General features: G+C 51.0%; 1 protein-coding gene across 1 annotated transcript in view; it reads right to left on the reverse strand.

Annotated features, from left to right (window-relative positions):
- GCC2 (GRIP and coiled-coil domain containing 2) overlaps positions 1–11,072 on the reverse strand; it is a 69,863-nt gene extending 58,791 nt beyond the window's left edge. The window contains exons 1-3 of the mRNA XM_066577505.1: positions 11,022–11,072; positions 3,178–3,234; positions 2,768–2,852 (exon numbers count right to left, since the gene is read on the reverse strand). Coding sequence (XP_066433602.1) covers positions 2,768–2,852; positions 3,178–3,234; positions 11,022–11,027 — 148 coding nt within the window. The 5' untranslated portion in view covers positions 11,028–11,072. The remainder of the gene's footprint in view (positions 1–2,767; positions 2,853–3,177; positions 3,235–11,021) is intronic.
- Positions 11,073–12,464: the final 1,392 nt, after the last annotated feature.

A 12,464-nucleotide genomic window follows, 5' to 3' on the forward strand; every position in this document is an offset into this window, starting at 1 on the left:
GATCAGCTGTAAGGCTCACAGACCGATTGTCAGCCCGATGTAATAAACACTGTTTAACAAAGCATGCACTTGTTGCTTATTTAAATTTCTTTTACATAGACAAAGAATAACTTCCATTGTTCTTCTCCATAGGCTATAGTACATGGAGAAATATGTACAGTTAGGCAGCGAGCTAAGAAACAACAAACAGTGAATGCTCATATGTTGGTTGATGGTTGTCCCTCTAACATGGCCCAGGGCAGGGAGGGAGGGGGACATTCATACGCAATATAGGACCATGTAAAAAGGTCCTTAAGTATTCTATTTCCCAGCAGCATTAACACAGGGACTATCATTACAAATATTCCATTCATATCAGTGAATTGTACTGGTAATGCAGAGGCACTCTTTTTAGATGCTTAGTGCTACATTGTCAGGCTTTCTATTAGGTTCTGCCTACGACCGTGTTTCCCCGAAATTAGGATACTGTCTTATATTAATTTTTGCCTCAAAAGAGGCACAGTGTCTTATCTTCGGGGGGTGTCTAATAATACTTACTTAACAGCCGCTGTTAGGGTCCCTCGCGATGGGCTTCGGCGCTGCTGCAGGCCACCGTGTCCTCCGGCACATGGACAGAGCAGTTCTTCCTGGTAGCGGGGCTTGAATATCCCACCCCTACATCACTGCCAATTATTGAATGGCTGTGATTGGTTAATACAGAGCCGGCTTTCATTGGTTGATGTGGCGCTCAATTAACCAATCAGAGCATTAGCTTGCTGGAAGTGGGGTATTCAAGCCCCGCTACCAGGAAGAACTGCTCTTTCGGCATAAAGGAGGACATAGCAGCCTGCAACAGCACTGAAGGCCATCGCAAGGGACCTGAACGCCGGCTGCTAGGTGAGTATTGTTTTTTTTTTTTTACATGTAGCCTAGCTAGGGCTTATTTTCAGGGGAGGGCTTATATTTCAACCCCACCCAGAAAATCAGGGTATGGCTTATTATTGGGGAAACACAGTAGGCAGTGTGTTGAAAAAAGGGCAGACCTAAGGGTCTTGTTTAAGGGCCCGTCTCATAGGATGACCCTTATGTACCCCACAATCATGTTGCTGGGGCACCATTGAGGATGAGAGCCCCTCTACTGAACTCCTTAGATACCGTGGTCACTCTGATGACCAGGCCATCAAAGGAGTCAATCAGCAGGGATCAGAGTGATGTCCGATCCAGGCCGTTACAGCAAACAGTTGTGGCTGATGGCAAGGACTCCGCTCTTTGAGTCCACATCATCCTAGTGCTGTACATGTATGGTGGTTTTCGGGAACAAGTACAGTACAAAGCTGGAAAGAGTTAATGTCATTGCGGGCATTTTGTATAGTTGTTGCAAAATTTAACACAACGGCGATTACTTACTGCAACAAGTTATCTTAATACATCAAAAGCCATTTACAGGTGGTCCCCGACTTGCGAACAGGTTCCGTTCCGGGAGCCCGTTCGCAAGTCCGTTTTGTTCGCAAGTCGAACAAATGGTATGGAGCGGGTGGACCCCGCTCCATACAACGTCGGTTGCCGGCTGTTCTTACAGCGGGCACCCGGCGGCAGCAGTTCCGACGAGCCGCGCCGCTTGTCAGAACTGTTAACACTTTAAATACCGCTCTGACAGCGGTATTTAGAGTGTTAACAGTTCCGCCGAGCGGCGCGGCTCGTCGGAACTGCTGCCGCCGGGTGCCCGCTGCACCCGACGTTCAGGGGGCCCGTACAGCGTCCCACGATGAGATCGCAGGACGCTGTGCGGTTGCTAGGCAGCCGGGGACCTCCTGAAAGGCCCCAGGGCTGTCTATGCAGAGTGCCCATCAAGCGCACGGCTTGATAGGCGCTCTGCATAGACAGCCCTAGGGCCTTTCAGAAGGCCCCCGGCTGCCTAGCAACCGCGATCTGACCGGACAGGCTTCTATCAGGCTTGATAGAAGCCTGCCCGGTCCCTGCACAGTATGATGTAATGCCATAGCATTACATCATACTGTGCAGGACAGATAGTTCGTATCTAGCGAAATTCGTAAGTCGAATGTTCGCAAGTCGGGGACTATCTGTACAAGGGAAAAGTTCTGCGCAACAGTTTATTTAATGTTTTAAGTGTCAATTTAAACTTTGCTAGATCTGTACATCCATCTTCTGGCCTTTCCACAAATATCTCAGGAGGTACCGCTACCAGGAAAAATGGTTAGCATTGCTGAAGGGTAAAGGAAGCATCCACTGGTCTCTCTGCTTTAGGCCCAATGCACACAAGCATATTTGCATTGCAAAATCTAGAGCGGGAGTCCGCCTCCGGATTCCGCCGCAAATGCTGCCTATTAACATGCTATTGAAAATTGCTTTCCCATGTCCACGAGAGGAAATCAATTGCAATTTTCTGCTCGGGGAGGTAAAAAAAAAATCACAGCCTGCTCTATTTCAGTGCGAATTCCGCATGGATGGCTTCCATTAAAGTCAATGGAAGCCGGACGGGCCACGGAATCCGCATCATTGCCTAGCGGCGGCGCAGCATGGTCTGTACTGTGCATGTGTGCCGGCCTGCACATCCGCAATACAGATTATAAAGAATCCGGACAGGTACGCGGGAATCACCGGCCAGGCACAGGGTCAGATTCCGCTGCAGGATCCCGCATGCAGAATCCGACCCAGCTGTGTGCATTCGGCCTTAGCTATAGCAGTTAACTCCATATTCTCAAACAGGATGTAAGTGTAAGTCCAGCATGGGATAAATAGAGTATTCCTTAAAACGCCACAATCATACCTGCACATCTTGATTTGACTTTCTGAATAAGCATTATCTGCTTCTTTGCAAATTTGATAAGATCTTCTTTAGGCAGCGAGTCCAGCTAGAAGACATTTAACATAAAACCACTTTGTAGGCAGAGAACATGTATAAAGTATAACTTACTCTATAACAACAATATGCAGAAAATGAGCACAAAAAAGCTACTATTATCAAACGGTTTCATTATTCTGGCTGTTGAGGCCAATTGTAGATGTAAGATATAGTCCGAAAATCTTACAGGAAGTTAAAAAACCAAACACAAGCAGCCGCTTGTGATTCAGAGATAATGTTAGCAGACATGAAGGCCACACATTCCAGGAATACACTCAGCCAGTCTGGAACTGGGTTAAGAATGTAATAAAAATACATCATCGGAATGTATTTACCTTGGACTTCCCAGCTCCAGGGGTGGTGGGTGAGGAGACAACATCCTGTCCAGTGTCCTAAATAAGACAGAAGATGATATATACACACTGGTACCAGCACAATTAGCATTATATCACACCATGGCTCAGCTAACATTTCAGCAATAGCACAAACTAACTTAAAATAACAAGGAGAGCAGTACTTACCCAATCGCTGCCACGGGGATCCAGCAATGTTGCCCCGCCATCTGTATCGTGATTGTTCTTAAATTTGACATCAGAGTAAGTCGGGTGACCGCTGCCGCGTCATTGCTCGTTCTCCTGGCATCAGCACTCGCATCCTGGGTGCCATGATGCTAGGAGTTCAAAATGGAAACGCTTCAGCAGAAGTCTGGTGACTTCCGCTGAAGTTATCTTTCACAGCAATGATGGGAGGACGGCAGGGTGACCTTGCTGGCTCCCCAGAGCAGAGGTCAGGTAAGTACTGCTCCATTTATTATTTAAGACAGTTCATGCTATTGTTAACTGCACAGCCCCTTTAATCTACCGTTGTGGAATTCCACACCAAACTCTGCAGGTCAAACTGTGGAGTTTGAGGTGGAATTGCAGGTAGATTAAAACCATTTTCAATTCTGCATCAAAACCACCGGTAGCCGAGGGCGAGGCTTGGCTGATGGACTCAATGGCTGCCTAGAGGAGAACTACCGGGGCCCAAAAACGACTTTACAGTGACTAATCACACTAGCCAAGCCAGAAACCTACTGCAGACTGATGAGGGTCAAACCCCCCAAAACAGCTGTCTGTGTATGGATTCTGACTTGGTATTCAATTCCCAATCATTGTTTTAAAGACTTGTTGGACATTATTTGATCCAAACAAGCCCATAAATTTCTTCTTCTCTTGGTCCCCAGTGCGAGACCAAAATGGCATGGTCAGAAGCTCATGGGCACTCTCCAATTCCAGAGCCCACAGGGCAGTGGCGAGAACACAGCCTCAAACCCTCCAACAGTGAGGCTTTCCTTTCCAACCACGCTGTTCTGATCACTACTGCGCCCAACACCGCAGAGAGCAGTCCCACGGACACCAAGCGCAAGTCTTCACAGCAGCTACGTCATCATCATCAATTACTCTTCTGCTAGCCCAGAACAGAGACTGGACTCCCGAAGGAGCGTCTGATACAGAGGTGAGCGATTCATCACTTCTACATCCTCATCCTTAGTAGACATCTTTGATGATATCCCGGTGACTGACACAGATACCCCCTTTAAAACTATGTTGAAGACTCTACAAAATCTAATTTTACTTAGCCAACCTATCAGTGCGGCAGAACCACGTGGAGACAAAGATGGCAGATTTACAACATCACGTAGCTCCCTTATTGATGCACACTATAACCTGGAGTCGGAGCTTGACCAACTTCGAGATAAGGTGGCTGACTTGGAGGATAGGTCATGCCCCAACAACGTGAGGTTCAGGGGGATTCCAGAATCCGTATTGGCCCCTGAGCGATATCTACAGAACCTCGTGCAAGTCTGAGTGCCCAGTACAGGACTTCATAAGTTATAGGGCATCCCTCGCCCCAAACACCCGGAGGATCATGTACTGAGGGATGTTCTGGCCCATATCCACTTCTTCCACATAAAGGAAAACTACTGGAAGCAGCTAGGCAATGTCTCCCTGATACAACATCATCCAAGGACTACAAGGTCCTGCAGAGGTGGAGTTTCCAGTACGAATTTTGATCACCAAGGACAACACAAATTTTGTTGTCAAGTCTTTGGAAGATGGAATTAACCTTCTAAGCAATGGAACTTAAAGGTTTCCTTACTCGCCAAAGACCCTAATCAAATCCAACAAAATCTATCAGGAGTTTGGCGCATCACGAAATCCTGCAAGCACTCAGAGCATTAACTGTTTCGTATGCCCTCTTGGTGTGTTACTATAGACCAAGGGTGTCAAACTCATTTTAGCCGAGGGCCACATCGACTTATGGTGACCTTCAAAGGGCCGATTGTAAGACAGTACAGTAATGGCCTGTTCACACAAGCGTATCTGCGTACATAATATGCAGTGAATAGAAGCCATTGATTTCACTGAGTTTAATCACACGATGTATATTTTCACACAGCATGACCTATTTTGTTGCATACTACGCACCGCAATAGACCATTGGAGTGAATGGGCCGTGCCAATCTGTAGTAAATGCACAGGAAACCTATGTATTCACTGCATATTTGCGCACCATCTCAGTGGGCCCATCTGTGTTTTTTGCGTGCCCAAATATGCAGGCATAAGCGATTTTCGATTTCGCAAATACGCAGCGTATTTGTGCGACCGAAATACGATTACGCCCCCATGTGAACGAGCCCTAATAGTGACCCCTATAGTGGTCGCAGTAGTCATAGTGACTCTCATAGTGGCCCCAGTAACAATATTGACCCCCACAGGGGCCCCATTAGTAATAGCGAGCCCCACAGGGGCCCCATTAGTAATAGCGAGCCTCACAGGGGCCCAAGTAGTAATAGGGTACCCCACAGTGGCTCCAGTAGTAATAGTAACCCCCACAGTAATATATACCAACTCACTAGTAATAACCCCTCAGCAACATCATCCCCAGCAGTAATATTACCCCCCCCCAGCAGCAGTAACATTACCCCCCCCCAGCAGCAGTAACATTACCCCCCCCCCCAGCAGCAGTAACATTACCCCCCCCCCCCAGCAGCAGTAACATTACCCCCCCCCAGCAGCAGTAACATTACCCCCCCCCCCAGCAGCAGTAACATTACCCCCCCCCAGCAGCAGTAACATTACCCCCCCCCCCAGCAGCAGTAACATTACCCCCCCCAGCAGCAGTAACATTACCCCCCCCCCAGCAGCAGTAACATTACCCCCCCCCCAGCAGCAGTAACATTACCCCCCCCCCAGCAGCAGTAACATTACCCCCCCCCAGCAGCAGTAACATTACCCCCCCCCCAGCAGCAGTAACATTACCCCCCCCCCAGCAGCAGTAACATTACCCCCCCCCCCAGCAGCAGTAACATTACCCCCCCCCCAGCAGCAGTAACATTACCCCCCCCCCCCAGCAGCAGTAACATTACCCCCCCCCCCAGCAGCAGTAACATTACCCCCCCCCCAGCAGCAGTAACATTACCCCCCCCAGCAGTAACATTACCCCCCCCAGCAGTAACATTACCCCCCCCCCAGCAGTAACATTACCCCCCCCAGCAGTAACATTACCCCCCCCCCCCAGCAGTAACATTACCCCCCCCCCCAGCAGTAACATTACCCCCCCCCCCCCCCAGCAGTAACATTACCCCCCCCCAGCAGTAACATTACCCCCCCCCAGCAGTAACATTACCCCCCCCCCCCAGCAGTAACATTACCCCCCCCCCAGCAGTAACATTACCCCCCCCCCAGCAGTAACATTACCCCCCCCCCCCAGCAGTAACATTACCCCCCCCCCAGCAGCAGTAACATTACCCCCCCCCAGCAGCAGTAACATTACCCCCCCCCAGCAGCAGTAACATTACCCCCCCCAGCAGCAGTAACATTACCCCCCCCCAGCAGCAGTAACATTACCCCCCCCCCAGCAGTAACATTACCCCCCCCCCCCAGCGGCAGTAACATTACCCCCCCCCCCCAGCGGCAGTAACATTACCCCCCCCCCAGCAGCAGTAACATTACCCCCCCCCCAGCAGCAGTAACATTACCCCCCCCAGCAGCAGTAACATTACCCCCCCCAGCAGCAGTAACATTACCCCCCCCAGCAGCAGTAACATTACCCCCCCCCAGCAGCAGTAACATTACCCCCCCCCCAGCAGCAGTAACATTACCCCCCCCCCAGCAGCAGTAACATTACCCCCCCCCCCAGCAGCAGTAACATTACCCCCCCCCCCAGCAGCAGTAACATTACCCCCCCCCCCAGCAGCAGTAACATTACCCCCCCCCCCAGCAGCAGTAACATTACCCCCCCCCCAGCAGCAGTAACATTACCCCCCCCCCCAGCAGCAGTAACATTACCCCCCCCCCAGCAGCAGTAACATTACCCCCCCCCCAGCAGCAGTAACATTACCCCCCCCCCAGCAGCAATAACATTACCCCCCCCCCAGCAGCAGTAACATTACCCCCCCCCCAGCAGCAGTAACATTACCCCCCCCCCAGCAGCAGTAACATTACCCCCCCCCCAGCAGCAGTAACATTACCCCCCCCCCAGCAGCAGTAACATTACCCCCCCCCCAGCAGCAGTAACATTACCCCCCCCCCCAGCAGCAGTAACATTAACAACCCCCCCCAGCAGCAGTAACATTAACAACCCCCCCCAGCAGCAGTAATATTACCCCCCCAGCAGCAGTAATATTACCCCCCCCAGCAGCAGTAATATTACCCCCCCCAGCAGCAGTAATATTACCCCCCCCAGCAGCAGTAATATTACCCCCCCCCAGCAGCAGTAATATTACCCCCCCCCAGCAGCAGTAATATTACCCCCCCAGCAGCAGTAATATTAACCCCATCCCCCCCCAGCAGTAGTAGTAATATTAACCCCTTCCAGCACCAATATTACCCCCCCTGCGCACGTGCGCAGCAGTAACCCTCCCCCAACCCTTATACTTACCTGCTCCCTGCAGTCAGCGCCGCTCTCCTTCTGCTCGCGCTGATCCCGGCTACACTCTGACTACAGTGTGTGCGCTCGGCATGCTTCCTCCCCAAGTCCTCTCCTGCGGAACTGAAGAGCAGGGGACTCGGGGAGGAGGATCCTGGCTGCACACTGACGTCAGTGTGAGCCGGGAACAGCGGTAATTGCTTCAGTGGTGAGCGGCGTCGGCACGCTGCGGGCCACATAACATGAGGCAGCGGGCCGGATTCGGCCCGCGGGCCTTGTGTTTGACACATGTGCTATAGACCAACGAACCAGGAAACATCCGAGAACTTATACGCTTGTGTTCCTTTCTTCACTCACAGCACCAGTAGAGACTGTCTGATGATAATGATGTATATTATATTATAACATTATATACCAGCTACACATATCGGCTTGTCCAGCATATGGAGACCGCTCCAACGCAGCCAATCTTCCACAGCTTTGGCCATGTAAACTGCCTTTTCTGTTTACGGATACAAATGGCGATTATGGTTGTATCGTTACATGTTAAAGGGCTGAATAACCCTCAGAAAAGGACATACATGTGGGAAAATGTGACGTCGCTGTCTCCAGATGTGCACAGGACGCACGGAGTCCCAAAGGATGCCCTTCACATCAAGCATCCAAACTTCCCAACATATCCCCATCTTGTTACAGCTGTAACACTAGAGGAGTGCTTCCTGCAAGAAGCTGAACTGCTCCAGAAGCTTTATGGAGGAGCTGGACTCACAAGAAGGACCATAATGAACAAGGTCTATATATCCGCTTCCATTTAGGATCCAAACCAAAACCACAGAGGCTTTAGGCCTCCCTCACACATGCATTACGGCAAGCGCTGTGATTTAAAATGTGGCGCCTTGCCTCGATTTTACTTTAGCTTTTGGCTGCGGTTGACAGTTTAGCATACCTCATCATTCACAGTGCAATCAGGTCATGCTTTCACGAGCGTATATAAGCCTACACTCGTCTGCAGGTGCCATAAATATATATATATACATGAAACTGATTCAGACTGGACCTCCACCTGCGTCCGGCCGGAGGTTCCGTTACAGATCCGGCTGAAAACACTGCAAGAACTGCATAACAACACTTTTTCTTCTGTCTAAAAGCTTGGCAGCTGGGCATAAGGCGGGCGGACCCCGTCCAGAGCTGCTCAGTTTCATCCAAAGATGGAGCCGTTCGGCCGCAAGGATTCCCCTTTCCTACTCCACGAATGGAACAGGAAAGGGGATTCCCCAGTACAGGTGTGAGACCACCCTAACAATGACAAATATCATGCTGAGGAGGAGCTATGGTGGGTCCTCACTGAGTATACAGTGCTGCGGAGTTTGACTTGAAATTGGCTGTGTATCCGCACTCCCCTAGCCTTCCCGTTGTCAGCGCTCCGCGGCACCCTACAGTGAGAGCTGCGCTGCCACTTCCACAGAACCTGTCGGGGAGCGCTGACAGCAGGAAGGCTTTGGAGGTGAGAGGAGTGCCAGATCTTCTGGAATCAGCTGTGGATATACAGCAGATATTTCATCACAATTTGTGCAGATTCTGGCTCTGTTTTGGATGGATCTGCTGAGGAATCAGTCAGGGAAATTCTGCGTCTTTTCCACTACGTATGAACATACTGTTACGGTCTATTTACACGGGACAACTGCGGACCGCATAAGCAACTATCCTGGGGTTTTACACAATGTTCTTTGGCCTGCTCCACCTCCCTCGAGGACCTCTTCTGGCCCGGGCCGCCTCCGCTGACGGACCTCTTCTGGCCCGGGCCGCCTCCGCTGACGGGCCTCTTCTGGCCCGGGCCGCCTCCGCTGACGGACCTCTTCTGGCCCGGGCCGCCTCCGCTGACGGACCTCTTCTGGCCCGGGCCGCCTCCGCTGACGGACCTCTTCTGGCCCGGGCCGCCTCCGCTGACGGACCTCTTCTGGCCCGGGCCGTCTCCGCTGACGGACCTCTTCTGGCCCGGGCCGCCTCCGCTTAAAGATTATCCATGTGTACAGAAAAAAATATATCCCTGTTGTCCTATTTTTCCCCTACACGAACTAGAATGGGACATGCAGCGCCCGCAGGCATTGGGCAGCACACTGGTGGGTTGTGCCATGCAAGTCGAACCCAGGATTCCTGGACACAACCGGCATACGGCTGTGGGAGTGACGGCTTAGATACACTTCACTGATGGGGACTTGTGTCCTCAAGTTCCACCACATCAGGGAGGAAAAGATGTTTTACACGGCTGAGAATGTGCTGTTGTGTGGGCCCCTGCAGACAGTATCACAGTGGGGCTTAGATACACCAATGCCACAGTAAGGAACCAGGTACTGTGTGGTTCTCCTTGGACATATAAGCTTAGATACAACAACTACTGCTGCTGCAGAGGGGTTTCTTTAGATAGTTTCACATGAGGAGCTTAGATACAGCAGCTATTACATGGCAGGGGGTGCGGTACTGAGTGGCCCCCGGAGTATCACATGAGGAGCTTAGATACAGCATCTATTACATGGCAGGGGGTGCGGTACTGAGTGGCCCAACGGACAGTATCACATGAGGAGCTTAGATACAGCATCTATTACATGACAGGGGGTGCGATACTGAGTGGCCCCCGGAGTATCACATGAGGAGCTTAGATACAGCATCTATTACATGGCAGGGGGTGCGGTACTGTGTGGCCCTAGCAGACAGTATCACATGAGGAGCTTAGATACAGCAGCTATTACATGGCAGTGTGTGCGGTACTGAGTGGCCCTCGGAGTATCACATGAGGAGCTTAGATATAGCATCTATTACACGGCAGGGGGTGCGGTACTGAGTGGCCCCCGGAGTATCACATGAGGAGCTTAGATACAGCATCTATTACATGGCAGGGGGTGCGGAACTATGTAGCCTCCGCGGACAGTATCACATAAGGAGCTTAGATACAGCAGCTATTACATGGCAGGGGTGCAGTACTGTGTGGCCCCACGGACAGTATCACATGAGGAGCTTAGATACAGCATCTATTACATGGCAGGGGGTGCGGTACTGTGTGGACCTAGCAGACAGTATCACATGAGGAGCTTAGATACAGCATCTATTACATGGCAGGGGGTGCAGTACTGAGTGGCCCCCGGAGTTTCACATGAGGAGTTTAGATACAGCATCTATTACATGGCAGGGGGTGCGGTACTGTGTGGCCCTAGCAGACAGTATCACACAGGTACCCCCCGCACACATACTCCGCGTATACAGATCTCACCTCCATTTCCGCCACTATATCCCAGCACTAGACGCCAGTGGGTGAAGGACCTTCGGTGACGTCACGATCATGTGGCCGCTCACATTTGTGGGCGGAGCCCGCTCTGTGCTCTGTTGGAAGGTGTGAGGTGTCATCACGTGGTGTCCCAGAACAGGCTCTGCAGGCTGGGAACCTGACAGACGGGTAGTGCTGGAGGAGAGCTGTGTGTAATCTCCAGCCAGCGGAGCTGTGGCTCTGTGTATGTGGCGCCCCCAACAGGTCATGTCTTCAGGGTATCCTGTAGTCAGAATGTCTGAGGACTGACAATAATCACCTGCGCAATAATGAGGAAATCCTGCAAACATGACCTGTTGGGGTCCCTGAGGACTGGAGTTGGGAACACTGGTGTGTCTAGGGGTCCGCTTACATGGAGCAATTACCAATGAATGGCTGGTACTGGTGTGCATTACACAGATAGTGTTACCTATTTATCACCACACCACGGTCCGTCTGTCGGGGAGTCCGGGCGGGCCGGAGGATGCTTGGTGAGCGGCTGAACAACACGGCCGGCTTCACACGGGCATATATGTGCGCGCAATATGCAGATAATGCAGCCCATTGCTCTCAATGGGTCCATTCACTTTTCCGTATCTCGCATGTGCATTTCAGGGGTGCAAAATAAAAAAATAGAACACTTTTTTTCTGCATATTTGCAAACCAAAGGTTCCCGTAGAAGTCAATGGGGAGGGGGAGTCAAGTGTAAAAACACAGCACAAATGTGCACATACGTGTCCGTACGCCCATGTGAAGCCAGCCTAAGGGGCATTTACACAGAACATTATTGCTCAAGACTTGTTCAATACCTAGTGGGGCTCCTTTGGCCCTAATGACACTGGATACTCTCTGTGGATACTTTATACTAACATCTGATACACTTTAGCTGGTATTTCCCTCCATTCATCCTACAAACACCCGACAAGTTCTCGCAAAGAAGCTGCATTGGCCCATCTACAATGGTGCAAGGAGGGTCATCATTGGACAGTTGAGCACAGGAAGAACATTCTGGAGTGCTGAATCACGCTACTCCATCTTAAAATCAGATGGACGCACCTGGGTGTGGAAGATGCCAGGGAACGCCTTTCACCTGAGTGAGTTACGCCAACAGTTAAGTACGGCAGAGGTTATGATCTGCAGATATTTTATGTGGCATAGCCCTGGTCCGTTTGTTATAGGGAGAAGAACCATGAACATGGAGGTGTACCTAGACAATACTGTTCTGCGGACAATGTGACAATACTCTGGGAATGGTTAGCCATACTTCCAACAAGACAACGCGCCTTGTCACAGATCCAACGCTGTTTTACGTTGGCTTGATAAGGATCTTCCATGATTGGACTGGCTGCACAGAGTCCCAAGTTGAACGCTACTGAACCTCTTTGGGATGAACAGCATCCAACTTTGAGA

The sequence above is a fragment of the Eleutherodactylus coqui genome, chromosome 1 (assembly GCF_035609145.1).
Source record: "Eleutherodactylus coqui strain aEleCoq1 chromosome 1, aEleCoq1.hap1, whole genome shotgun sequence".
NCBI classification, from domain to species: Eukaryota; Metazoa; Chordata; class Amphibia; order Anura; family Eleutherodactylidae; genus Eleutherodactylus; species Eleutherodactylus coqui.